The sequence below is a fragment of the Myotis nattereri genome, assembly GCF_964212035.1.
Source record: "Myotis nattereri genome assembly, chromosome: 1".
Taxonomy (NCBI): domain Eukaryota; kingdom Metazoa; phylum Chordata; class Mammalia; order Chiroptera; family Vespertilionidae; genus Myotis; species Myotis nattereri.
In genome coordinates, this window is record NC_138075.1 from 39,196,949 (window position 1) to 39,222,624 (window position 25,676).

At 39.9% G+C, this 25,676-nt stretch overlaps 1 protein-coding gene across 2 annotated transcripts; it reads right to left on the reverse strand.

Moving 5' to 3' along the window:
* Positions 1–1,153: 1,153 nt before the first annotated feature.
* CGRRF1 (cell growth regulator with ring finger domain 1) lies at positions 1,154–25,438 on the reverse strand. 2 transcript variants are annotated; one of them, XM_081086630.1, is made up of 6 exons: positions 25,250–25,438; positions 13,558–13,697; positions 6,489–6,666; positions 6,196–6,343; positions 2,027–2,134; positions 1,154–1,819 (listed from the first exon to the last, which is right to left on the reverse strand). In XM_081086630.1, exons 1-6 carry the CDS (start codon positions 25,351–25,353, stop codon positions 1,499–1,501), a joined length of 999 nt encoding a protein of 332 aa, XP_080942756.1. In that variant the 5' UTR covers positions 25,354–25,438; the 3' UTR covers positions 1,154–1,498. The 2 variants fall into 2 exon arrangements, with proteins under 2 accessions (XP_080942756.1, XP_080942757.1); XM_081086631.1 differs by lacking the exon at positions 2,027–2,134.
* Positions 25,439–25,676: the final 238 nt, after the last annotated feature.

Here is a 25,676-nt window from a genome sequence, read left to right on the forward strand (position 1 = left end):
CTTAGAAAGAGTGGGGGATGGGCCTTTTTGCCCATCAGGTTCCTCAACTCTTCCAAGAATATAACAAAGAATAAACAAAGTAATTTACCATTCTCCACCTCCCCCTGCTCCTAAGGGGCAACTGGGAACGGCAGCCACCTCTTGCACCTGCTCCCGGCAACGGCCCTTCTCACACCCACTGCCAGCGCCGGCCCCACTCATACCCGCAGCCGGAGCTGCCACTCGCACCTGCTGCCAGCACCCGGCCGTCAGGTCCCCGATTGCTCAGCGCTGCCAGCGGGTACAAGCAGTGGCTGCTGGCCCCGATTGCCCCTGAGGGCTTCTGCACCGCTCCCTGCTCCTGAGGGGCGATTGGGGCAGCAGCCACCGCTAGCACCGCTGCTGGCACTGGCCCCAATAGCTCCGCGCCATCAGCAGGTGTGAGTGGGCCCAGCGCCATCAGCGCGTGTGAGCGGCGGTGGCGGGAGCAGGGGTGGCAGGAGCAGGGCTGCCGGCAGACAGGGGACTGAGAGCTGTGGCAGGAGGGGCTGGGCGGGGGCATGAAGGATAGGCTGAGACCTCACCCTGTGCCCACAGCAGCCTTGCGGCCCACAGTTCCTTTCAAAGTGCACGAATTCATGCACTGGGCCCCTAGTTTGTAATAAAAACAAACTAGAAGAAAATAATCATGTGTTTCTGTTAGTGGTTTTTCTGGCTCTAAATCCCTCCAGTTTTGGATGGATTTGCTGTACAGGAGGAAACCTAAGGTAAGGCACTGAGAGTCTCACAGATCTTCCCCGGTAGGCCACAGCCTGCTAATCTAATCCTATTTGGCAGTAAATTTAATTATCCGAGAAATGTTATTATTCTTGTTTTATATATCTGCTTCCTATAAATGAGCATCATTTCAATCTAGGACACACTGAGAACAGTCAAGAATTGTATCTTGCATTTATAATTTAAGAAGCAATATTTAAAAATTACGGCTTGTGTTTATGTGGCTATAAGAAAAATTAGAAACCAAACAGATGGATATTTATAAAAACTGCTATTTCAGGAAAGGACTTAAAGTTAGAAGCCCTTTCCAACTCCTCTGTAAACCGGGGGACATACAATTACTTTAAGAATTCAATTTTTCCCCAATTGCACCCTAAATTATGGCAAAGGAAAAACATTCAGAAAAAGACTTTTACTTACTCAAATTTGAGATGGATTGCTTTTTTGGAAATTTTCTAATTAATATTACATGAAATCCCATAGCTGATAAAAGGCCAGACATTTGCTTTCTTCTCAAGAGCTGAATGCATTTTTATGTATAACACAGATGGTATTCCAGCATTTACCATATGGAACAGGACGGAATAATTAAGTTGCATCATCCAGGTACCGTACAAATATGAAGTTAAAATAGAATTGTCATCGACAGTCAACACCATACATTCCATGTTATGATTAATTCCAAGAACACAAACTTCTGCGTCTTGAGTGGTAATTGTACTTTTCAGTTGAAACAACATCCTCAGAGAGTTTTCAGTTTGTCTTTATCTTGCTCCTTTTGACTGCGAAGTGCAAACGACTCCTGAACGAACTGCCTGCACATGGGGCACCGCTGGAAATACCTCACACAGCCATCGCACAAGCACGTGTGCCTGCAGGGCAGGAGCACCCAGTTCACGGTCCCGTTCTGGCAAACAACGCAGTCCTTGCTACTCTCCTCCGGAGGCTCTACGTCACTTTCAGAAAGTCCAGCCTTTTCCAACAAGCTGCGGTCTGTGCTTTCACCGTCTGGAGAGGAATTGCTGGGAGGAGTGGCATTATTATTTGCAGACATGAAAAGTTGCTGAAAAAAATCAAAGAAACAGGTTTAAAGATAATTACAAATGTCAATTACTCTTCAGAGGGTCATAAGAGATGCTCAAAATTTATGAGTTGGCAAATAATAGCTAACTCCAAGGGAACTAACTGTAAAAATATATCCCTTGATAAATGGTCATTCTTTGAAACTGCAAATGAGAAACAAAGATAAGACTACAAGGGTACAACTTACCTTAAGATCATGAAATTGACCTTGAGTCGGGAGTAAATATTGACATAATATTCTACAGGACAGTTTATAAGTTTTATCAGGAATATGAATTACTGACACCATGGAAATCTAAAATAAAAATTGAACACCGGTCAGTACTTAACCTCTTTATATTATTTCACAGATATGTGAAAATATGTCTCAAACAAAAATAAGCTGATAAATTAGAAAACTTACAATAATTTATTCAAATCAGCCACTATAGAGAAACCAGTTACTGACATGTTTTTTCCAGAGTTTTTAAAATTATACTAGTTTACAAATTTAATGTGATCCCAACAAAATAGCTGAGTTGACTCTAAAATTCTCAATATGGAAAAATAACACATAAGAACAGCTGGGAAAATACTGAAAAGAAAGCTATGGGGGAGAGGATATTAAGCACAGTCAGATATTAAAACATACTACCATGCCTCTGGAGTTAAAACAGTGTGGTACTAGCACATGGATAGACAGGTGTCTGAAAGAGAATAAACCGTCCAGAAATCATATATACAAATATGATAAAAATGGCATTTCAAATCACTGGCAAAGTGAGTCTTTTTAATAAAAAGTATTAGGACAACTGAATAGCTACTTGGAAAAACAAAAATTAGATGTACTCCTCATACCATACACAAGAATAAACTCCAAAAGCATAAGAAATCTAATAGTAAAAAAAAAACAACTATACAAATACTAGTAGAAAACATGTGCATTTCTTTCTAGTCTCAATGTAAGGACTTTCTAACTGTAACTCAAACCTAGAGGCAGATCAATTTGACACATTTGACTATATAAAAATTAAAAACCTGCATAATAAAAAAGCACCATAAGCAAAGTTAAAAGACATATTAGCAAGCTGGAATAAAATATTCGCAATGTATGTCACAGACTAAGGGCTAATATCCCTAACTTATGAACAACTTTAAAAATTGAAGAGAAAGTAACCAAATATCTCATAGAAAAATGGGCAAAAGACATGAATAGACAATTCACAAAAGATATAATCATGGTCCTTAGCCATATTAAAAGCTGTTCAATTTTACTCACAACATGATAAATGCAAATCAAAAATTTACTGAGATATTTCTCACACATCAGATTAACAAAAATGCAAAAGCTTGTCAATACACTCTATGGAGTAATAATCACACTCATATATGGTGGAAATGTTAAAAAAAAAAAAAAAATTTCAGCCCTGGCTGGTGTGGCTCAGTTGGTTGGGTGTCATCCTATGTCCAAAGGGTTGCCAGTTTGATTCCTGGTCAGGGCACATACCTGGGCCAGGGGTGTGCAGGAGGCAGCCAATCAATATTATGCTTTCACATTGATGTTTCTCTCCCTCTCTCTCCCCCCTCCCCCTCCCTCCCTCTCTCCCACTTTCTCTAAAAGTCAATGGAAAAAGTATCCTCAGATGAAAATTAATAACAACAACGACAACAACAAATTGCATATATAAAGATCTGGAAAGATACAAATATTCACAGTGGTTATATTTGGATGATAGAATAAAAGTGATTATACTTTTTTCTTTTGGCTTATCTAGATTTTCTAATGTTATTTCCTGCCATAAGCATATATTCTATGAGTAATACAAAAAACAAACTGATATAATTATGTAAAAATGAAAAAGTTTTAGGGCCAAACTCTTGCAATAACAATCCCTGCTTTCCTTTATCTACTTATAATAACAAACTAATGACTAGCTATATTACCTAAATGTAATTTTTACTGTTACAATAGGAATGGGAGAGTTTAATTTTCTTTTTTTAGATTTAGAGTCTCTGATTCCCAGATAAAATACTGAAAAACCATTTATGAAAAAGAATTATGAAATGCTCAGTTTGCTTTTAAAATTAAGAACAGAGAACATGCCCTGGCTGGTGTTGCTCAGTAGTTAGAGTGTCAGTCTGAAACCAAAGGGTCGGGAGTTTGATTCCAGGTCAAGGGCACGTACCTAGGTTGTGGGTTTGCTCCCTAACCCCCAGTCAGGGCACATGAGAGAGGCTACCAGTCAACGTGTCTCTCTCACATCATTGTTTCTCTCCCTCTCCCTCTCTCTCTCCTCCTCTCTCTCTCCTACTTCCTCACTCCCTTCTACTCTCTCTGAAAAACAATAGAAAAAATATCCTCAGGTGAGGAGTAACAAGAAAAACAAACAAAAAAGAACAGAGAACATTATTATAAAATATACTAACAATTATACTTTATTTCTACCATTAGGCCCAATCTGAGAGATAAGAGATGGGAGAAACAAGGTTTAACAGAAAAAAAAGGGGAGAGCCTGCTGATAAAAAACACAGAGAAGGACCAAGGCAGGAAAACATAGGCAAAGAAAATAATTGTTAACACTTCAGGGCCAGGGCCCAGGCGCCCCTGTGGGAATAAGCCGTCCACAGCCACAGCAGGGCCATGGAATCTTCATTCCAATTGGGTCAGGGACCTGATAAGCAAATCTTTCCCTATTTATAATGCCACTGTACACTGGAAAGTGGTTAAAACAGCATTTAAGTTATATGTATGTTTTAGCATGCACACACCAAATCCTTTTCTATTTAGATGGAGGAAGAAAAGTTAGAAAACAAAGACTATCGGTAGGTACCTCACGTAGATAGAAAGCACCAACCCAGTGAGAAGGAAAGGAACCAAATGAGAAGCTGCGAGGAAAGTGACTGAGAACTGACCCTTTTTTGCAATAAAAGGAAAGAACTAGGGGAACTTAGACGAGATCAGGAAGGCAGGGGTATGAAACACCAACCTAATAGGTCTTATTTATCTTCGATTGAAAAGCGGGGGGGGGAGGGGGGGAGAAACCAGAAGATCTCTCATATATACTTCCTCATGCATGTGCAACTAAGGAGTTCTGCCGCCGAGCTCTATGAAGCTCACCAACACTGCTTGGTATGACTTTTCCCACACTGATTAAATGTAGTGAGCACCTACTGTGTTTAAGGCACAGTGCCAGATTCTGAAAATAACTGCTGTTGGTATGTCTTTTATTTGGAAAAAAACAAGCTGATTTCAGCTCAGTGGAACTTCAACTTGATAAGGTTAAAACCCCAAAACCTAGATTGGCTTAACTGCATATGAACAGGGTCTACATTTCCCAATAAGGGTCTAACACCTTCCAAAGCTCTATGCACACTTGTTTCAGAAAGATATTCCTGTAAAAAAGAAAGGGAGGAAGAGCTACTGGCAAAGAACTACACAGGTTCAGGGTCAAGACCATCTCTTATTTCCTGAATGATTGGGATTTTTCTACCAACTCTGTTTCAGTCCTTTTAAGAAGGATATTTGCCTAACACAATGTTGTTAGAAGAAATAAATAAGTTAATGTTACTTAATAAGTTAATATATTACAAAGTGCCATAAAGATGCTACCATTTCTTTATTAATGAACATATCTATATGATGCACTTCAGAAAAGTAGTAAATTGCCTATAAGAGCATTCTTACCATGATACTATTTCACCAACTTTATTTCATGTATAAGCTTCTACCATACTTAGAGGATTGTCAAGGCTCAGGTCTTCTTAGCTCCCTAAGATGCTTTTATCTTTCTAATAGGGATAAACTACCAGACTAAAGAAGTAATTAGTATATAATGAGAAAGGTAATTATCACTATAATTACTGAAAATATAAGGACTAAACATATATAAGATATAGATGCAGCAGACACTATGATGAAAACAAGATGACTGTAAACATGCTAAGAAAAGAGTGGATACTGTCTTAAAATTGAGCATTTTGTTTCACTACTACAATGCTCTTTTATTCAGTGCTCAAAAAAATGTTAAAAATAAAAATGTCTCCCAACAGACTTTTCTATGCAGCAAACATGACAGAATGATGAAATTAACTTAATTCAAACATAATATAGCTTTTATTTTCTAAATAAAATCATATTCTTGTAACCCATATGGGAAAAAACGTTGTACTCTAAAGGAACTGTTACATGTATAAAAATCATACCGATGTATTTCCCATGTATTTATTTATTTTTTTGTGGGTGGGTGGGGGGGGGATGTGATCAGGTCAAATGTATACCCTCAGAAATTAAAATACTTTTTCTACATCACCAAATAATTAAGACCTATTATCCAAATCACTTAAAAGTAATGCTTCCAAAACTTTAAAATTACTTACAATATCATAAATTTCTCGGTCATCCTCATCAGCTAGGGTCAACAGTGCTACCAATGGATAGCGAGATCTGGGCACTGTCCCAAAGTCTTCAATGTTAGTATCTTTTGGTAACTGGCAATATATTTCTTCTTTGCTGTCCTTTTTAATACTTTTTGAAAATGTAAAGGTAAATTGTCACTATAAGCAAAAATACAATAAAATACCAAAGGGGGTCGTAACTTAGCAACACTTTATCCATAAAAAGTCTAATGCCTAAAATTCTCATGTCCTGATAGATATAAGATAAAGGATACAAATACTGTTCTCGATGGAGATATTCGCTATACAAAGCATCTTCCAGTGCTTGGGGAGTGCTTATTCGGAAGCAATAAACGTGCTTCTGCAGAGCCTCATACAATTTTTGAACACTGCACCCCCAGTAGCATGTGAGGAGGCTATCTTCAAGGCAATCTGTTGTCAAAGTTATGCCAGCTGTAAAAAACAAATAAGACAGGGAAGAAAATTACCTGACGTAATTTCTAGTACAATTATACATAGCGAGTAATAAAAGCTTCTTTTTGGATGCTGGCCAGACTGCTGGCAGTTAAAGGAACTCATTAAAGGGCATGTGCCTATAAACGAAGGAACTGGTCTCTAAAACAGGAGATATAAAAAACCTCAGTGTCTACACAATTTTGAAGCACTACCAGGAAACCTGATTATTTATACATTTATGCTTGGAAGTGATCAATTTAATGTTTTTGGTGACTTCAAGACTTCTCCCACAAAGATTTTACAAACTGCAATACAGTTCACTATTGGTAGCCTACCACTCTAATAGTGTCTACAATCCTAAAAAAGTAGATCCGCACAACCTTGTAACTACAAGCAGCAGAGCGCTCTCTGAAAGTGGATACACACCACCCGCGGCCCCACAAGATGATCACTGGAGTAGGACAAATATTAAAAAGAAATTGAGCTTTACTAATATCAATATACACACTGACAACATTAATATACATTCTTGTCACAAAGTTAATGTCCCACGTAATATGCAAAATATCCTGAGGAAAGCCTGGGGATTCCAAAACATGGAAGTGTAATAGAGATGTCCTCCTTCATCTGTTTGCTTTCAGCGTAATAAAAGATATTATGATTTGAGTAAAGCCGATTAAGGGGGCATATAAATTATAAATGGACAAATTACAATACATAGTTTTATTTACTTACTTATGGATTTACTATATGCCACCTATGTGATTTTCCCCCTCCCTTGTAGCAATAAGTTCAAAGGCAGCAACATCCAGCGCCTCACATTGTCAGCAGCGCAAGCGCTCGATCAGTGGCAGTGGTGTACTTGCTAAATCAAAAGGAAACGTTTTTGGTCATTGTGAGGCAGGATAGGAAGAAGCTGGGAAAATTTCTTCACAAGTGGAATGAGGGAAACTGAGACAAAATAGTTAAACAAGGCTGAGCAATTAGCCTGCTAGTAAATCACAAGATCTTGTCTTCCCTAACCAAGGACACTTAGGAGCAGATGGTTTATACCTCTCCTCCTCAACCAGAGAGAGAATAGCTTAAACCACCCAAACTCCAGAATGGATGAAGGAAGGGGAATAAATAACAACAACAAAAAAAAACAATTAGAGTCAGACAAATCCAAGATAAAAGTAAAGCAGTGAAACTGACCATAGAATGATCCCAAACTCCCCTACAGGCTCATTGTGATGCATCAGCATATTAAAGGACACACCTGGAAAGCTGCTGAATATTCTATTGAGACCCTCCCCTAAAATTCCCTTTAGAAAACAAATAAAAACCCTTCAGACAAAAGGCCCAGTCCTCTCGCTTGAGCACTCCCGTACCATTTCTTCAGGTATGTCCTTTTACTTTCTTTCCCCTAAGCTCGAAAGGTTTCCAGGAAACTTGCAATCAGGTGAGCAATGGGCAGCAGCAACTAATCCTGGGCTAACCCTGTCAACTGTCTCCAAGGGCCCTCTTTTTGCTTCTATGTTTTTCTTTCCTGAGTCCACACAGCCCAGCATGGCTCACTTCTGTTACTATAATTTGTTTCCTGAATCCACCCGGCCCCACATGACTCAATTTTGTTACTGTGACCTTTCCTGTATCCAAACAGCCCAGAGTGGCTCAATTCCATTACTGTGACTTCCTTTCCTGAGTCTAGGCAGCCCAGTGTAGGCCCACTCCTGTTGTTGTGATCTTGGCTCTTCTATCTTAAGCCTATCCTTTGTTTCACTGCTCCCAACTTTAAGAAAGGTACTCTCAAAATCATCTGCACTCATGTTGTGAACTTTTTCCTACACAAAGTCAAGAACCCACACATTCCAGATCACGCCAGGGCAGATCTGCTTCGGTCCCGGTCACTTTCAGTGACAATTGTTCCTGACTGAACAACCTTGGTCTCTGATTCTGGCTTTCCAAACCTACTGGCAAGTCTGTATACTATTCAATATCCTCCCCCCCCCCATTTTATTTACTTATTGTTGACAGTATTACAGATGTCCCCCATTCCTCCGCCCTCAATATCCTTTTACTGGAGTCGTTTCTGTTGCTTGCTAATAGGAATTCTGGATAATAGATTACCTACTTTTAAAGGTGCTCATCAGAATGTGTTGGAAGGAGATACACAAATACAACCAGATCATCCACAGGATGCCAAATATTGTGTACTAAGTACAAAGTGTCAGATTCTGAGTATGTATAGTAGCAGTGACATAGAGCAATTTCTAATCACAGTTAAGCAAAAATTTTAATTGACAGAAACTTTACATACATAATTGATAGCAGATTTGATTGCACATTTTTATGATTCTATCAGGTATTAATTCAATTAGCTTTATTTTTCAATTAGCTGTTAAATAGCTGAAGAAAATCACTCCATTAATACAAATTTAAAATATATGTATTAAAAATCATACATAATTTTCTCTGTCACTTTAGAACCACACAAAGTGAGGCAAGAAAAAAAAAGTTGGAAGTAGATGGGAAAGGGGAAAAAATTTAAAGCCTACAAAAAAAAAGTGGAGGGGAGGGGGGGAAGAACCCAGAAAAGTATTACTGGCAAAAATGTAAAAAGATGTATAAATAGGCTATTCATTGTAGCACTAGTTATATCAAAATGCCGTACTCCACCTAAATGTTCATCAATAGGAATTAAATTAATAAAATATGGAATACTCTCCAATGAAGTACTAGGAAGCTCTTCAAAAAAACTGAGGCATACCAAAATATCTGTATATAGTACTACTGTGGAATGAGCTTCAGAATATACCATTAAATGAAAAAAGCAAGGTGTAGAAAATATCACAGTGTTGGGCAAAAGATGGTTTACAGTTGTGAGTACGTGAAATAGAGTTTATTCTTGTATTATTATTTATTATTTATTGTATTATTTTCCATATGAACAATTGTAAACCCATTTTTCCCCCACTCTGTATATAGTATGCTACTGTTTATCTCACAGGAGAGGATATCCAAATATATGTGTTTGTTTACACTAAAGAAAGAACAATGGAAAGATAAGCCTTAAAAAACAACTCCGCTTTACACAACATACATAGTATCAGTCTAACTGCTTTGTAAAAAGAATCAGAGTTCCAGACATTCAGAGCTAAATAAAACTTGTTTATAGACTTTGTATACTTGACTAAAATGGAGCACGTCACAGACTACTGATAATGATATTCACCAGATTTTAATATGTCTCTGATAGTAATATCATAAGCAAATGAAAAAGAATTACAGAATCTATAAAACTCTGCCCTCCACAATCTTTCATAAACTTAGGATGAGGAGAATATATTGATTTACACTAAGCGTTCAAACACCCTTAGACAAAACTATTCTCCCTTTAGTTTTTATCATTTCTTCTGCAAAGATCCTTATATTCAATTCCCATACTTATATTTTTTTAGTTTTCTAAAATTCAGTGCATACACAATAACACCTTAGATCAAGAGCATTAACAGAATTGGAAAATAGACATAATCCAGAAAATTCAGAATCCAAATGAACGAAGCAACCTAGGTAGGATTTCTCTCAACCTGCCTACCTGTAACAACCAAATAAAGAGACTGTAAAAGATGGTCTTGCAAGAAATTGAAAAAAAAATTGGGGCTATAGTCAAATGAGTTGAGCCATTAATAAAAGGAGAAACAAGGGGGCAGTAAAGCCACACACCTTCCTACAGAAAAGTCTGTGATGGAAGAACTAATATACAAGGAGCCCCTGCCCGAGGATGATGAAACCAAAATACTGGGAGATGAAAATTTTGGTCGTAAGGAACAGAAGCTCATAAATTCCTCCAAAAATGCTGTGTGTCATTTTGCTTATCCCTTTTGCTTATATTGGCTCTTTCCAGGGTGAATAAGTCAAAATACCAGAAAGCTGTTTACAAAAAGACAGCAGAATCCCTGAATTGAATTAATACAACACAACTAATATGTCCTGAGTACCTACTTTCAATTTCATTAAAACCTCTACATTGAGGACATGGAAACATCATAAATCCAAATACAGTATCATTAGAGAACAACAAAAAATCCCCAAAACCCACCTCTGGTAAACAGAACTAAATGACTAAGATTAAAACTAATTCTCCAGCCCTAGCTGATTTGACTCAGTGGATAGAGCATCAGCCTGCGGACTGAAGGGTCCCAAGTTTGATTTCAGTCAAGGGTACATGCCTGGGTTGCAGGCTCGATCCCCAGTAGGGGGTGTGCAGGAGGCAGCCTATCAATGATTCTCTCTCATCATTTATGTTTCTATCTCTCTCTCCCTCTATCTTTCTCTCTGAAATCAATAAAAATATATTAAAAACAAAACTGATTCTCTGGTTAATTTTCAAGTAAATCAGTTCTCTATATGTTCCCTGTCCCTCCCCTATGTGCCAGGCACCTTGGGTATAGTGATTTAATAAATAAAACAAAACAAAAAAACAAACAAAAAAACCCTGGATTTTTTAACTATTTATACACCAAAAGAAATAACTTTTTAAAACATCACAATTATTGTTCAGAATATTATTTCAATATCTTGGTTAGACATCTTTAATGACACCCATTGTTCCACAGTTTAAGCAAATGAATTTTATTCTGCCAAATAAAGAATTCCCACCAAAATTCTTCTCCTTATTTCCCCATAGAAGACAGATAATGAGTAATGTGCATTGGTATTTAAAAATTAAAATACTTCAATAAGCACCCTATAAGTACACACATTTAAAATGTTCTTCGTGTACTTCAGTAACGCTACTGTTGGTTAGCATATAGTGTGTTGGGCATAGCTGAGAGGTCCAGCTTCCAACATTTACAGGGCAGGCGCTATTTAGGACTATTTCTATCTTAATAACGGCAGATTGATCGATTTCCTGACACCTTCTAGTTCACAAGTGTCTGGTGTTTGTTTGCTCACGATGTATCCATTCTTACTTTCTCAGTGTCTCCAGGCTTTGGACCTATGCTGCAGGAAGAACCACTCTGTACTAGAATTTTTTACAGGCAGTCCTGCTCAGGAGCCAGATGTGACAATATAGCAGGCCCAAGTGCATGGCCACAAAGGTCAGAGATCACCAAGCCACCTTATTCTGTACATTTTATTCAGGCATGTTTCCTAAATAAGCTAGTCTTCTCTGTCATATCTTGAAATTGGGCTTTCCCAAGTGAAAAATGTCAGAATGAACTCCTTATCTACCACTAGTGGGGAAAAAAAAAGGTCCTTAGTTTCCTTCAATTCATAGGGGTTATTATATATACAGAGTGTCCCCAAAAATGTATACACACTGTAACAACTGATAGCTCAAGTTTGAAAATGAACTATTTTTTAATAAACACTGCCTTCAAAGTGTGTGTATACATTTTTTGGAACACCCTATATACACACACATACACAGTACAGTATTTACAGCTAAGGAAGAAGATAAGAAACTCTGTACTTCATTGTAAATCAAGATTTACTTCAGGTTGATAGTGTAACTAATTTTTGACAAGTGATTCTGAAAGTCAGAGGCAGGAAGATGACTAGACAATAAAGTTCACAGAAGATAAGGGAGCAGGATGTCAACAAGGACGGACTGGTCAACTCTGTTAAACTCTGCAGAGAGAGCACTAACTCAGGCCTGAAAATGTGCCCAGTAAATTTATGACTGCCAGGAGATAGGGGTAGGGGGCAGAAGTGTTAATTAGTCATCTTGGGGAAAGCCATTTCAATAGAGGGATACAGGTAAAAATCAGACTACACTGCTCCGAGGAGTAAAAGGGAAGCAGGCTAAGAGGAGAAGGCAAATGCAAATCACTTTTAAGAAGCCTGGCTGTGGCCTTGCTGGTGTGGCTCAGTGGTTGAGCACTGACCTATGAACCAGGAGGACATGGTTCGATTCCCGGTCAGGGCATATACCCAGGTTGTGGGCTTGATCCCCAGTATGGCACATGCAGGAGGCAGCTGATCAATGATTCTCTCTCATCATTGATGTTTTTTTTTTTCTCTCTCTCTCTCTCTCCCTTTCCCTTCTTCTCTGAAATCAACAAAAAATATATATTTTTTTAAAAAGCCTGGGTGTGAAGAGAAAAAGAGAAATATGACAGTAGCTAGAATAAGATGAAGAGCTGCAAAAATTTAGGATTGTTTTTAAGATACCAGAAATGTGAGCAAGCGTAAAAGGTGATAGGGTCTCAGCCCAGAGAACCTGGTAGAGCTACAGAACTGTACCTAGAACTGCATGCTCTGTGTCTCTGCTTAACTGTCACAAAAGCACTTACAGGTCCAGAAGTTCAAAACTGAATTCATTACCTTTCTTCCCAAACCCGCTTCCTCCTGTATTTCTCATCTCTGTAAAAAGACCCAGCTATGGAGGACCCAAGCAAAGAATTTGAGTCTTCCCTGACTCTTCTGTCTTGTCTGTGCCCAGCATCCCCTCTCTTTCACTCCACTGGCTCCTAGATAGGCTCACAGACAATTTGTTTTCCAAGTACAGAAACAAGCAGCTACCATCTATTATTACCATCTACCAAAATAACTTTAGACCAAAATACCGCAATTTCTGACTAACAGACAGCTGTTCTTCAGAAGGTGAGCAACCTTATATTAACTGAACTTACACTATACCAGTCTTACCTTTCTCACTGCACTGAAGACTTCTCTTATTAACACCTGTGATACTTCATTTTAGTGTAAATAAGCACATGTATTTGGATATCCTCTCCTGTGAGATAAACAGTAGCATACTATATACAAGGTGGGGCAAAAATGGGTTTATAACTGTTCATGTGGAAAATAATACAACTAATAAATAATAATACAAGAAAATTAAAGGGCTAAAACAGGGGCAGAGAAAGAGAGAAGAATCTTTGGAAAATAGCTACCAACTTGAAATCGAAGCTGAAGATGGATTAGCGATCTCTAAGCCAAAAGGATTCTTGACTTGTCTCATTTGCTTTTTGAAAACTCTTGTTTTGAACTGGGTCTCTTCAGAATTTCTCAGAATTACTGGAACATCCCAACCAAACCTGAAGGTGAAAATAAAATAATACATTATTTTAACAAATGTTGAAACTTTATGTTATATGTAGACTATGTTATGCTTCATTAGTTAATCCTCTTAACATATCAGAAAAGGAGATTTACTCAATTTACATTATATTTGAGAATTAACTTAGAAATAACAGAGATTAGAGGTCCCCTAGAACTGCAATATATTGTTAAGCTGGTTGAACCGACATATTCTTGAAACAGAGTTCTATTGTTAATAACAAAGAAGTATACGGATTATAAATTGTACCTAATGTAAGAGCAAAAGCACGATAGAATTATTAAATTTTTAAATGGCATTATAGACAAATACATGTATTTTTAAAATATATTTTTATTGATTTCAAAGAGGAAGGGAGAGGGAGAGAGAGAGAAAGAGAGAGAGAGATAAACATCAATGATGAAAGAGAATCACTGATTGGCTACCTCCTGCACACGACCTACTGGGGATCGAGCCCGCAACCGGGGTATACACCCTTGACCGGAAATGAATCTGCAGGCTGACGCTCTATCCACTGGCCAAACTGGCTAGGGCGACAAATATATATTTAATATGCAGACTATTTGATATTATTTATGGGATAAGAGAACTTTTTTAAACACCAAATATAGCCCTTCATTTTATAGCATATTTTCTCCTTTTAAAGTTCATGTAAAAATGTGATACTGAACAGACTTAGAAGGAAAATGAAAAGGACTAAATTCAATTATTTATAAAATTAGAAAGCAGCTAAGTGTACTCAATTTAAATAAAATAACTGAAAATGAATACACATTAGTTTAACCAAGAGACTTTAGATTAAGCAGGCAGTTAGGTTCATACTTGGATGCACTCTCTTCTCTCCAAACACTTAGTAGTGACAGATAAAAAGAAAAAGAAAAATCAAAAAGACCCTGCTGAAATGAACAAATAAAATGTGTTTAAACAAAGGAACAGAAGAACTCAGCAATGAAAAGGAATAAATTATTGCAATGACCATATGGATAAATCTCAAAAACAACATATTGCGCAAAAGAAGCCATGCTATGATTCCATAAAGTGAAATTCTAGAGTCCATACAAGTAATTGAGTAGAAATAAAAAAACAAAACAATGGTTGCTTCTGGGGTGTAGGAGTATGGGCTGACTGGGAAAGCGATAAGGAAACTTTCTCTGGTGATGGGAATATTCTATATCTTGATAGAGGGTTGAGTTGTATAGATGATGTGTTTGATAACACTTAAGATATGCACATTGCCAAAGCTGGTTTGGCTCAGCGGATAGAGCGTCGGCCTGCGGACTGAAAGGTCCCAGGTTCGATTCCGGTCAAGGGCATGTACCTGGGTTGCAGGCACTTCCCCAGTGGGGGATGTGCAGGAGGCAGCTGATGGATGTTTCTCTCTCATCGATGTTTCTAACTCTCTAACTCTCTCCCTTCCTCTCTGTAAAAAATCAATAAAATATATTTTTTTTAAAAAAGATACGCACATTTCATTGTTTGTAAATACTACTTCAAAAGTAAAGTACAAGTGGGTGAAGAGTACAAGTTACTCTGAAAGTGATCAACAAATAAGATGGACTGATGGGTGGATGGAAGGATGGATGGATCAGGACAGACATGTAATAAAGACATTACAGCAAAAGGTTGATTTGGAACCTAAATGATGGGCATATGCATGTTTACTGTATAATTCTTTCATTGTATGCATGTTTGAAAATTTTAATAATAAAATGTTGGAAAGAAGAGGCATAGTTGGGTTCAAAGACATCTTCATAAATTTGAAAAGGGCAAAAAATATAAAGTGATGAGTAAGGCTTATGCCATGGTTTGATGGGCTCTGAGTCTGGCAGTAGGCAGTGGAAACTAAGCCTTCACATACAAGTTGTCCACTCATGACAAGGGCCAGAACTAGGTTCACACCTTGAATCCAGGCGGTGGGTTAGGTCAGTGATGGCGAACCTTTTGAGCTCGGCGTGTCAGCATTTTGAAAAACCCTAACTTAACTCTGGTGCCGTGTCACATATAGAAATTTTTTGATATTTGCAACCATAGTAAAACAAAGACTTATATTTTTGATATTTATTTTATACATTTAAATGCCATTTAACAAAGAAAAATCAACCAAAAAAATGAGTTCGCATGTCACCTCTGACATGTGTGTCATAAGTACGCCATCACTGGGTTAGGTCAATGTCAATATGGGACAGAACTGTCATTTTAAGACCCGGTCCTTTACTAGGGGAGGGGGATGTCTATAAATCTGGATGTAGGTAATTGTAAAATGGTTAAAAGAGGTCCCCAGTTCCATCTCAGGTCAGAGCACATGCCTGTGTGGGCTCAATCCCCGGTAGGGGGTGTGCAGGAGGCAGCTGATTGATGTTACTCTCTCACATCCATGTTTCTCTCTTTTCCCTTCCTCTAAAATCAATAAAAACATTTTTTTTAAAAAAGCTGAAAAGCAAGCATCGAACAGATCAAATTGTTTCCAATTAAGTTAACTGCACCCAAAACAAAGCTCAAGAATATTTATATGAATAGAGACATCTACATCAGCCCTGGCCAGTGTGGCTCGTTCAAGCAGTCTAATGTACATGCAGAGGAGGGGCAAAGACCGTACAAGAAAACTGCAGACTATTATCACTCAGGAACATAGATGCAAAAAGTCTTAGCAAATTAAATCCAACAATATATAAAAAGATTAATACATCATGACCAAGTGAGCTTTATCTCAGGAATGCAAGGCTGGGTTGGCATAACATTAAAATTTTGTATGTAATTCACCGTATTAAAAACAGAGTAAAAAAAAAAACCAGCCACATATGATTATCTCAATACATGAAGAAAAAGCATTAGCTAAAATCCAATGTCCATTCCTGATAAAAACCATCAGCAAATTAGAAATGTAAAGGATCTTAACCTGATAAAAAAGGCGCAATAAAAAATGTACAGTTAACCTCATACTTGAAAAACTGCTTTCTTCCTAAATTCAGGAATAAGACACATAATATGTCCTTAAGCAATCACTCCACCTCTGTGTGTTACCCCATCTGTAAAAGTTTGTAACAGGGCTTGGCACAACGTAAGTGCTAACAATGATAATGTTGATGACTGCGTAGACTTAGGAGCTGGCAGAAGGGCTAGACCAGAGGTTCTCAACCTGTGAGTCGCCAACCTGTGGGTCACGCCCTCTTTGGGGGTCGAACGACCCCTTCACAGGGGTCCCCAAAGACCATCGGAAAACACATATATAATTACATATTGTTTTTGTGATGAATCACTATGCTTTAATTATGTTCAATTTGTAACAATGAAAATACATCCTGCATATCAGATATTTACATTACGATTCATAACAGTAGCAAAATTACAGTTATGAAGTAGCAACGAAAATAATTTTATGGTTGGGGGTCACCACAACATGAGGAACTGTATTAAAGGGTTGCGGCATTAGGAAGGTTGAGAACCACTGGGCTAGAGAGAAAAAAACAAATCCAGAAACTTCTCTTTGATCCTCAGAGTCAATTACTCCATAGGTTCTGTCTCCACTGCTCACCACTGCCCCAGTGCCTTTTAGAGGTTCAGTCAGGAATGTGGAGTGGTAGGACACAAGATACAACCTTTCTATAACAGCCATAGAATAACACCTTTCCCTGCTTTCCTTCATCCCTTGGATTGGGAAAAAAAAAAAAAAGAAAGCAAATGAAGAAAAAGCACTCTAGCCTGGCCAGCGTGGCTCAGTGGTTGAGTGTCAACCTATAAAGGTCATGTTTTGATTCCCTGTCAGGGCATATGCCTGGTTGTGGACTCTATCCCCAGTGTGGGGCATGCAGGAGGCAGCTGATCAATGATTCTATTCACTGATGTTTCTCTCTCTCTCTCCCTCTCCCTTCCTCTCTGAAGTCAATAAAAATATATATTTTTAAAAAGATACATACATACATTCCCTGGCCTCTTCCTCATAATTTTAATTTACCCTACCTTCCTCCACCCTTTTTCTTTACCCCCACTGTCTGGCTCCTTATACCCACACTAAAAGCTAGAATCCAGATCTCATAGTATCCATTTCTACTGTAGGTTCAAGAATAGTATTTCAGGTACTTTATCATGTTGTACCTAAAAATTGCAATTAAAGAATCCTTAAAAATGTAGGAGCCAGAAACTCCAAAAGGCAGGGCTTTGAAAAAGTAACAGGAAGCAGCCTGTGGTCAACATGAAATTCCTTTGTAATATGCTTTATATTCTCCATGATGTATCTGGTTTCAATATAAAAATATTTATTCAAATCTTTACTTAAAATCATTGTTGTAGGAAGATATACCATATCTGGCTTTGTACACACTGCAGAATGAAACAAACAATCGGAGATGTAAAGTGTTGCTTCTCTGAAAGCATGGATATCCAAGGCTGCTTGGCCCAGCATCACATCAAGAATTGACCTATTGCCCTATCCGGTTTGGCTCAGCGGATAGAGCGTCGGCCTGCGGACTCAGGGGTCCCGGGTTCGATTCTGGTCAAGGGCATGTACCTTGGTTGCGGGCACATCCCCAGTGGGTGGCGTGCAGGAGACAGCTGATCAATGCTAACTCTCTATCCCTCTCCCCTTCTCTCTGTAGAAAAATCAATAAAATATATTTAAAAAAAAAAAAAGAATTGACCTATTATTAAAAGAAATTCAACTCTCTAGATTTTTATTTCTCTGCCTCATGCATAATCTTGGGTCTACATTTTCTAATATCCTAAGGTCCTTGATTTAACTCATATACGTCTTTTAAAATTGATATTATGAATCTTGCTCAATCTTTAGCCTTTTTATCTTATGTAAACTTTTTTTTACTGTGAGGGATAACATACATTCAGAAAAGTACACAAAACATAGTTCAGTGAATTACAAATTGTTATTCAGCTTAAAAATCAAAATAATGTATTCAGAAAGTCTCCTTATGTCACCTCCCATGTACTACCCCTTCCCTCTCTACTATATTGACTTGTTACTATAACTTTAGTTTTTTAATTTATATGTAAGTGGAAGTATGCTGTGTATACTTTTATCTTCTACTAGAGGCCTGGTGCACAGATTTGTTCACTGGGCCTCTTGTAATCTGGGACCCCTCGCGGGATGTCGGACGGCCGGTTCCAGCCCAATCCCTGCAGGCCAGGCCGAGGAACCCCACCGGTGCACAAATCCATGCAGCCAGGCCTCTAGTATGCATATAAGATCTTTGATTAATCTCTTCCTGCCTTTCCCCCTTCCCCCTTCCCTCTGAGAGTCATCAGACTGTTCCATGTTTTCATGCCTGTGAGTTGAGCGCCTGTCCCCAGGTGGTCAATGTGCGTCATTAGCTACCGGTCAAACTGTCGAACTGTCACTTAGGCTTTTATATATGTAGATTTTACAACATTTTGCTTGAAGACTCACCCATGTAGCTATATTCAGTGTATTTTTATGGCTGTATAATATTCTTTTGTATAAACATGTCATAATTTGTTTATTCATTCTAATTGTAATGGACATTTATGTTGTCATATTTTGGCCATTATGAATATGTATAAACATTTTCATACAAGGCTCTCCGTGCACATACATGCATTTGCCAGGTATACCCTGGAGATGGAATTTCTCAGCCATAACGTCTGTGCTTCTTCAACTCTAGTGGATAATGCTTACAACTATTCTATGTGATGGTATCAATTTCCACTCCCATCAGCAGTGAATATCCTGGCCATCCTGGTAGATGTATGGTGGCACTGCAGTATGGTTTTAATTTCTATTTCCCTAATGACTAGTGAGGTTGTGCACTTTTTCTTATATTTATTGCTACTTGAATATCTTCCTTTGTGAAGTTCTTTCCCTGTTTTTCTACTGGTCTGTCTTTATTTTTCTTATTGATAGAAATTCCTTATATATTCGGAACATGAGCCCTTTGTTGGATTTATCTTCACCCCTTCTACATCTTGCCTTTTCAAGTTCATAATGGTATCTTTTGATGAACAGTGTCCTAATTTTAACACAAAGTTATTAACCTTTTCCTTTAAGGTTAATGGTTTTGCTCTTTGGTTTTTCATCCCTGCCTTATCTGAATTATGTCCTAACACTGCTATATCTATTACTATCTCAGAAGCTTTTGTATTACTGTCCTAGGGTTGGAGAAATAAAGGAAAGAGTGGGAATTATTACAAGTTAGAAACTTAGAGAAGGGATCCCCCCGAAGCTAGGACCCAGACTGTTTTGGTAGCAGTTCTGGCCAGCTGGTGCTGATATCTTTGAAGGAATGCCATAAGGCTGGTCCTAGATATGAGAAAAAATGATAAGCTAAAAAAAAAACACACACACACACACACACACACACACACAAACAAAAAAAACTGCTGCAACTTGGGGCAATTGTCACTGCCAGGGTGAAGGCCAATGTTGCAAATATGTAGACCAGGAAAGGGGAGCAAATTTTTAAGAAAGAGACTGGAAGGCTGGAGGAAGAAGAGGAACTTGAGGAGGAAGAAGATATGGAACTAGCACAAGAGAAATGTGGTTTGCAAAGTCCCAGCCCCAGTATCATAAAGCAGAGTAGAGAAGAGCACATTTGCTGAGAGACAATAGCCTTTGAGAAAGGTCGACTTACAGTATATCTTTGTGGCAGTACTAGAGGACACAGGGTCCTTCCCCAGGGGACCTGACCTCCCCTTCATTCAGAAGCTCCCAGTCTATGGATTGGTTTAGACCTGGAAACTGGCTGAAAGGTCACACTCTCCATTGTTGTGACCCAAGTCAGATCTCTGGCTCCAGACCTGGAGTTTTTCCTTTTATGCAGTTCATGTAGCATTTAGTAAGCCACCATCTATTTTATTCCCAGGGACATTGTAATCCATTACTCACTGCCAAAGATCCTCGCAGGCCGAAACATTTTCTGCTTTGTCTTCCCTTACCCATTATGGAACATGTCCACCTTGACTTCTGTGGTTATGTGTTGCCACTAGACTTTAAGTCAGGAAGTCTGCCCTAAGGGCAGCATCTCTCACCATCATAAATAGCCTAGAGAAGGCAGGTGCCAGAGATTTCCAAGGATAAGTCTCCCCTCAGTAATGTATTTCTCAGTGCTTTATGCAAAGCAACTGCCCTAGGCGAGATTATTATAAAACACGGGAAGGCTGGTTTTCTCAGACATGGAGAGCAGGCTGCTTCCACCAACAAGGAAGGCTCAGAGTGACGTGGGGTTTCCAGATGCTCAAGTCTATTTCGATGTTCCCAATCCAAGTTTCAGGGCTCCACTTCTTTCTAATCGGTGTCCTAAATGAGATATCTACAGGGCTGTGCAATGCTATTACCAGCACAATAAAAGCTGTGTTCAATTTTTAGCTCAGGGGCTACCTGATAAAGTGCTTTAGAACCACAGAAACTCTTTCATTCTCTAAGACTTGATCTGAGAGTTAAAAGACCTGAGTTTGTCTGTGTGCTTTTCCCCCTTAAGTGCTCTAGTGATCTCAGAAGTATCCATCCCACCCATCCCTCAGTCCTTACAGTCATCATTACTGCCATATTGGTCAAGTGCGTTAGCCATGTATGGACTGCCAGCTGGCAACTGCTGCCCCAAAAGCATTTGCTTCAGAAATCTTCCTATATAATAAAGAGCTGATATGCTAATTAGAATGACCTTCCAGAACAACCAGTGGGTGGGAGGCAGAGGAGCGGGTCCACGAGGCAGCCAGGGCTGTGAGGGCCAAGCCCCTTGCACGAATTTCGTGCATCGGGCCTTTAGCTGTATCATAATCACTCAAAAGTAGTGAGTAATTTTATTAACTGTGATGCCAATGTATGCCATGTATTGGCAAGGAGCTGAAGAAATGACCATACCAATCTCCAACCCCACCTCTGAGGCCCCCGCTCCCCAGGATCCCATTCTTAGTAATAATTTATCGACATTTTTATCAGTCCAGTCAGGAGACCAAAATCACACCAGTAATTTTAACAGAGATAATCTATATATATAAAAGCCTAAGTGACCAGCTGACCGTTTGACCATCTGCATCTGACCGGTAGCTATGATGCACACTGACCACCAGGTGGCAGACGCTCAACGCAGGAGCTGCCGAGCTGCAGTGACTTGGCAGCTGTGGTTCTCGGGTGATGCACTGGAACCAGAGAGGAGGGAGCCCGATTCTGGGGTGCGTCACCCGAGAGCCGCCCTCTTGCAACCTGGGACCCCTCAGGGAATGTCGGAGAGCTGGTTTCATCCCGATCCCTGTAGGCCAGGTCCAGGGACCCCACTGGTGCATGAATCCATGCACCGGCCCTCTAGTTTAATATAAAAAAATGTTAGACAGATTTTAAAGAACTGAAAAGGCAAAAGAGGGACACTGAGTATCAAAAAAGTACTAACAATAGGAAGCAACGATCACTCTTACAATAAGGAATAGAGAAAAAAGAGTTACTAGAGCCTAGAAATTTGGAGGAAGGACCCCCATAGAGCTGGGACTCAGATCTGAGGAAAGGGTATTGATATCTTCGAAGGGTTGCAATGAGGCTAGTTTTAAGAAAGTGGGAAACCTTGAACTGGAAAAACTGGGAATGACTGTTAGTGCCAGAGTGAGGCACTATTGCCAGAGTGAGACAAACAAGAAAAAGAATCAAACAGGAAGTGGCAAGTCCTCTTGTTCTCTAGCTTTCCATTCTCCCTCCCCTATTGGCAAAGCCTCATGGGCAGCCAGCTAGCAAAGAAGAAATGAGGTTTAGAGGTTCTGCCTCAGACTCACAAAGCAGAGTACAATAATGGTGATATAAAGCCAAGAGACAATCCTATATAATAAAAGGCTAACATGCAGCCCTAACCAGTTTGGCTCAGTGGATAGAGCATCGGCCTGCGGACTGAGGGGTCCCAGGTTCGATTCTGGCCAGGGGCATGTACCTTGGTTGCGGGCACATCCCCAGTGGGGAGTGTGCAAGAGGCAGCTTATCGATGTTTCTAACACTCTATCCCTCTCCCTTCCTCTCTGTAAAAAATCAATAAAATATATTTTTTAAAAAAAAGGCTAACATGTAAATTGTCCCCTCGGGAGTTCTACTGACCGGGAGTTTGACCGCTAGCTATGACTGACCACCAGGGGGAGGAGGGTGTGGAATGAAGGAAGGAAGGCCCCAATCAGCCCTGATTGCCAGCCAGGCCTAGGGATCCTACTGTGCACGAATTTCGTGCACCGGGCCTCTAGTAGCTTGATAACCCATAGTCAAGAAGAAGCAGGGAGTAGGCTATAGAGTTAGGCTTTCTAATTATTTGAAACTGTTAAAAACTGTTAAAACTGTTTTTAACAGTTAAAACTGTTTTTAACTGTTTTTTCTGCACAGTGCATGGCAAATAGCAGGAGTTTAATAAATGTGGGCTACTAGGGTTCACAGAACCCACCGTGTAGTTAAATAAAAACACCATACTTCTAGTTGCATGATTCTTTACTATTGCTATTGAGAGTCCAATAATCAGAAGTTCCTGTTCTTTTTCCACTCCCACACAGTGCAGCTGGACAAGGAGAACGGTGGAAAGAAGCAATGGGAAGGAAACTCAGAGCCGTACTGAGGTAAAAACCATGTGTGAGAAGACAGATGACCACTAGTGATTTTATTATGAGAGGTTAAAAAAAATGACAAGGGTGAAGAGCATAGTGGATTAATGGGTTTACCTTCTGCCTGCGGTACTATTAGGAAGTTGTTTTAATGAAATCTAGATGGTTTTCATTGTTTCCACTCAATGCATCTGTGACCTTGGCTTAGGTTAGCAAATAAATGCTAGTAAAAAAATATATCTAGGTGAACAAAGCTAACCCAGATGGAGAGAATAGTTGGGTTAGCCTCAAGATCAGTGACTGGTTTGACCCAAATCAGGATGAAAATTACTAGCACAAACCGGGTCTCTGGCCTTAGCAGTCCTGCACCCAGAATTCCAAAAGTTCTACAATTATCTTAGCTTCTTCCCTTTGAAAAACCATACCTAGAGTATCATTAAGTTTTCAAACCAAATCTTACACTTGGCTGAGCCAGGATTTGAACTAGGTCTAATACCAAAGTCTGTCTCTTAACCACTACAAACATGAGGTTCCTGACTACCCTTCACACACAGATGCTGCTATCATTACCAATAAGATGTTCACTCATTTTCTTCTTCCCAAAACTTAACAGTGGTTCTCAACCTGTGGGTCGCGACCCCTTTGGTGGTCCAACGACCCTTTCACAGGGGTCACCTAAGACCATCCTGCATATCAGATATTTACATGACAATTCATAACAGTAGCAACATTACAGTTATGAAGTAGCAACGAAAATAATTTTATGGTTGGGTCACAACATGAGGAACTGTATTTAAAGGGCCAGAAGGTTGAGAACCACTGCAATACTACTAAAGACAGATATCTAAAATATCTCATTAGTTGGCCATTGAAAATTAAAATGTAAAGATATAATGCAATTACCAACTAGTCACCTATTTTCTTTAGTGAAGAAAAATTGCATTTCTTTAAAAGAATAACACTAACATTGTAGTTATTTTTAAATCCTGTGTTAACACTGCTTCTCTCACTGGGCAACAGCTTCCTAATTCCAATTACAAACTTTCTTGAAGAACAATAGCAATAAAATCTGACGGGCCCAGAATAACAAATTGTGTAAAATTGGTCTTAATCTTCCCCCACCACACACAAGGAGTTTTATGCTCTACTGGGGAGCAGTGTGAAAGTGTTAAAACTGCTTAGATCCTAAAGAGAGCACACATTGTCAGAAAATGACAAGGGCTCCTGTCCTTTCTTTAAAGTAAGCACATATATTGTGATCAAAGGTATTTTATTTTTTTTGTTAATCCTCACTCATTTTTCACATGACTCCTCTGCCCCTCAGCCCATGTTGTATTCTCTGGAATGCCTTCTATTCTCTACCATACATATTTTACTCCACTTATTTTTCAAAACACTCATTCTTCAAAATCTAACAGTTATAGATTCTAACTCATATCTTTCTCACCAATGGATATAGTAAAACGTCTCAACTAGCTGTTATCTGCGAGGCTTCTCTAAACATGATACAATGGAATTCTGTTACAAGTTACCCGAGGCCAAGTGCTCAATTCAGAAGCACAACAATCAACCTTGTTTACTGTCCGTGTGTGTGTGTGTGTGTGTGTGTGTGTGTGCGCTGCGCCTCAGGGGACTGGACACGGGGCACACAGGAGGCCCCAATCTGGGGCAGACGCTGGCGGACAAGTACTCTATCCAAGACCAGGCCCTTCCTGGACGCTTTATTACCCAGAAACAAAGCTGGGTGAAATACTTCAATCCGGCGCCACCCCCGCATGCCCGCAGCGGCGGGGACCGGGCGGTAATGCGGGGCAGTCATGCAGGTGCAGTGTCTACCTAGCTTTTCTCGCGGAGCCATTTGGAGCCCTCGGCACAGGCTCCCCGGCAGCCCCAGGCGCTCCAGCGCCGCAGCCCCCCTGCTTCCATGCCCCCAGCCGCTCGCCACAACCCGGCTCCCTGGCTGGCCGCCCCTCCTTCCCTTGCCCTTAGCTCTGGGGCCCTTACCATCCCAATACCAGGCCGGTGGTCACGATGAAGCAGGTAAAGACCACCGCGATGTAGAAAAGCGGCGAGTACTCGTAGAGCGTTACCAAAAACACCGCAGCCATCGGGGTCTCCAAAGCTGAACTGGGCTCCAGCGCCCAGCCCAGCTCAGCCCGCTCCGCCCTGGATAAAGCCACTACGGTGCCCGCAGCGGACAAACTTTGTACTTCCGCACTCGCCAGGGGTTCTGATACACGGGAAGTAGGGGCTGCCTCGCGGGCTGCGGAAGCCGGCGTGCCAATCACGACGTCGCCTGCAGGGCTCGCCCCGCCCCTCCCGCTCCCGTCCCGAGCTATTGGCTTCTCGGAGGGGCGGGGCCATGAATCGCACCGCCCCGACTCATGGAATTGGTGCCCGACGAGCGTTTTCTCCGCCCACCTGTCCCAGC

Bases quoted from the DNA above. Each gene is read 5' to 3' on its own strand.
- CGRRF1 (XM_081086630.1), bottom strand. From the start codon at position 25,353: ATGGCTGCGGTGTTTTTGGTAACGCTCTACGAGTACTCGCCGCTTTTC. The intron at 13,698-25,249 runs GTAAGGGCCCCA...TTTCACCTTCAG, and splicing joins ACCGGCCTGGTATTGGGATG to GTTTGGTTGGGATGTTCCAG. The intron at 6,344-6,488 runs GTATCCTTTATC...ATTTTCAAAAAG, and splicing joins CTCCATCGAGAACAGTATTT to TATTAAAAAGGACAGCAAAG.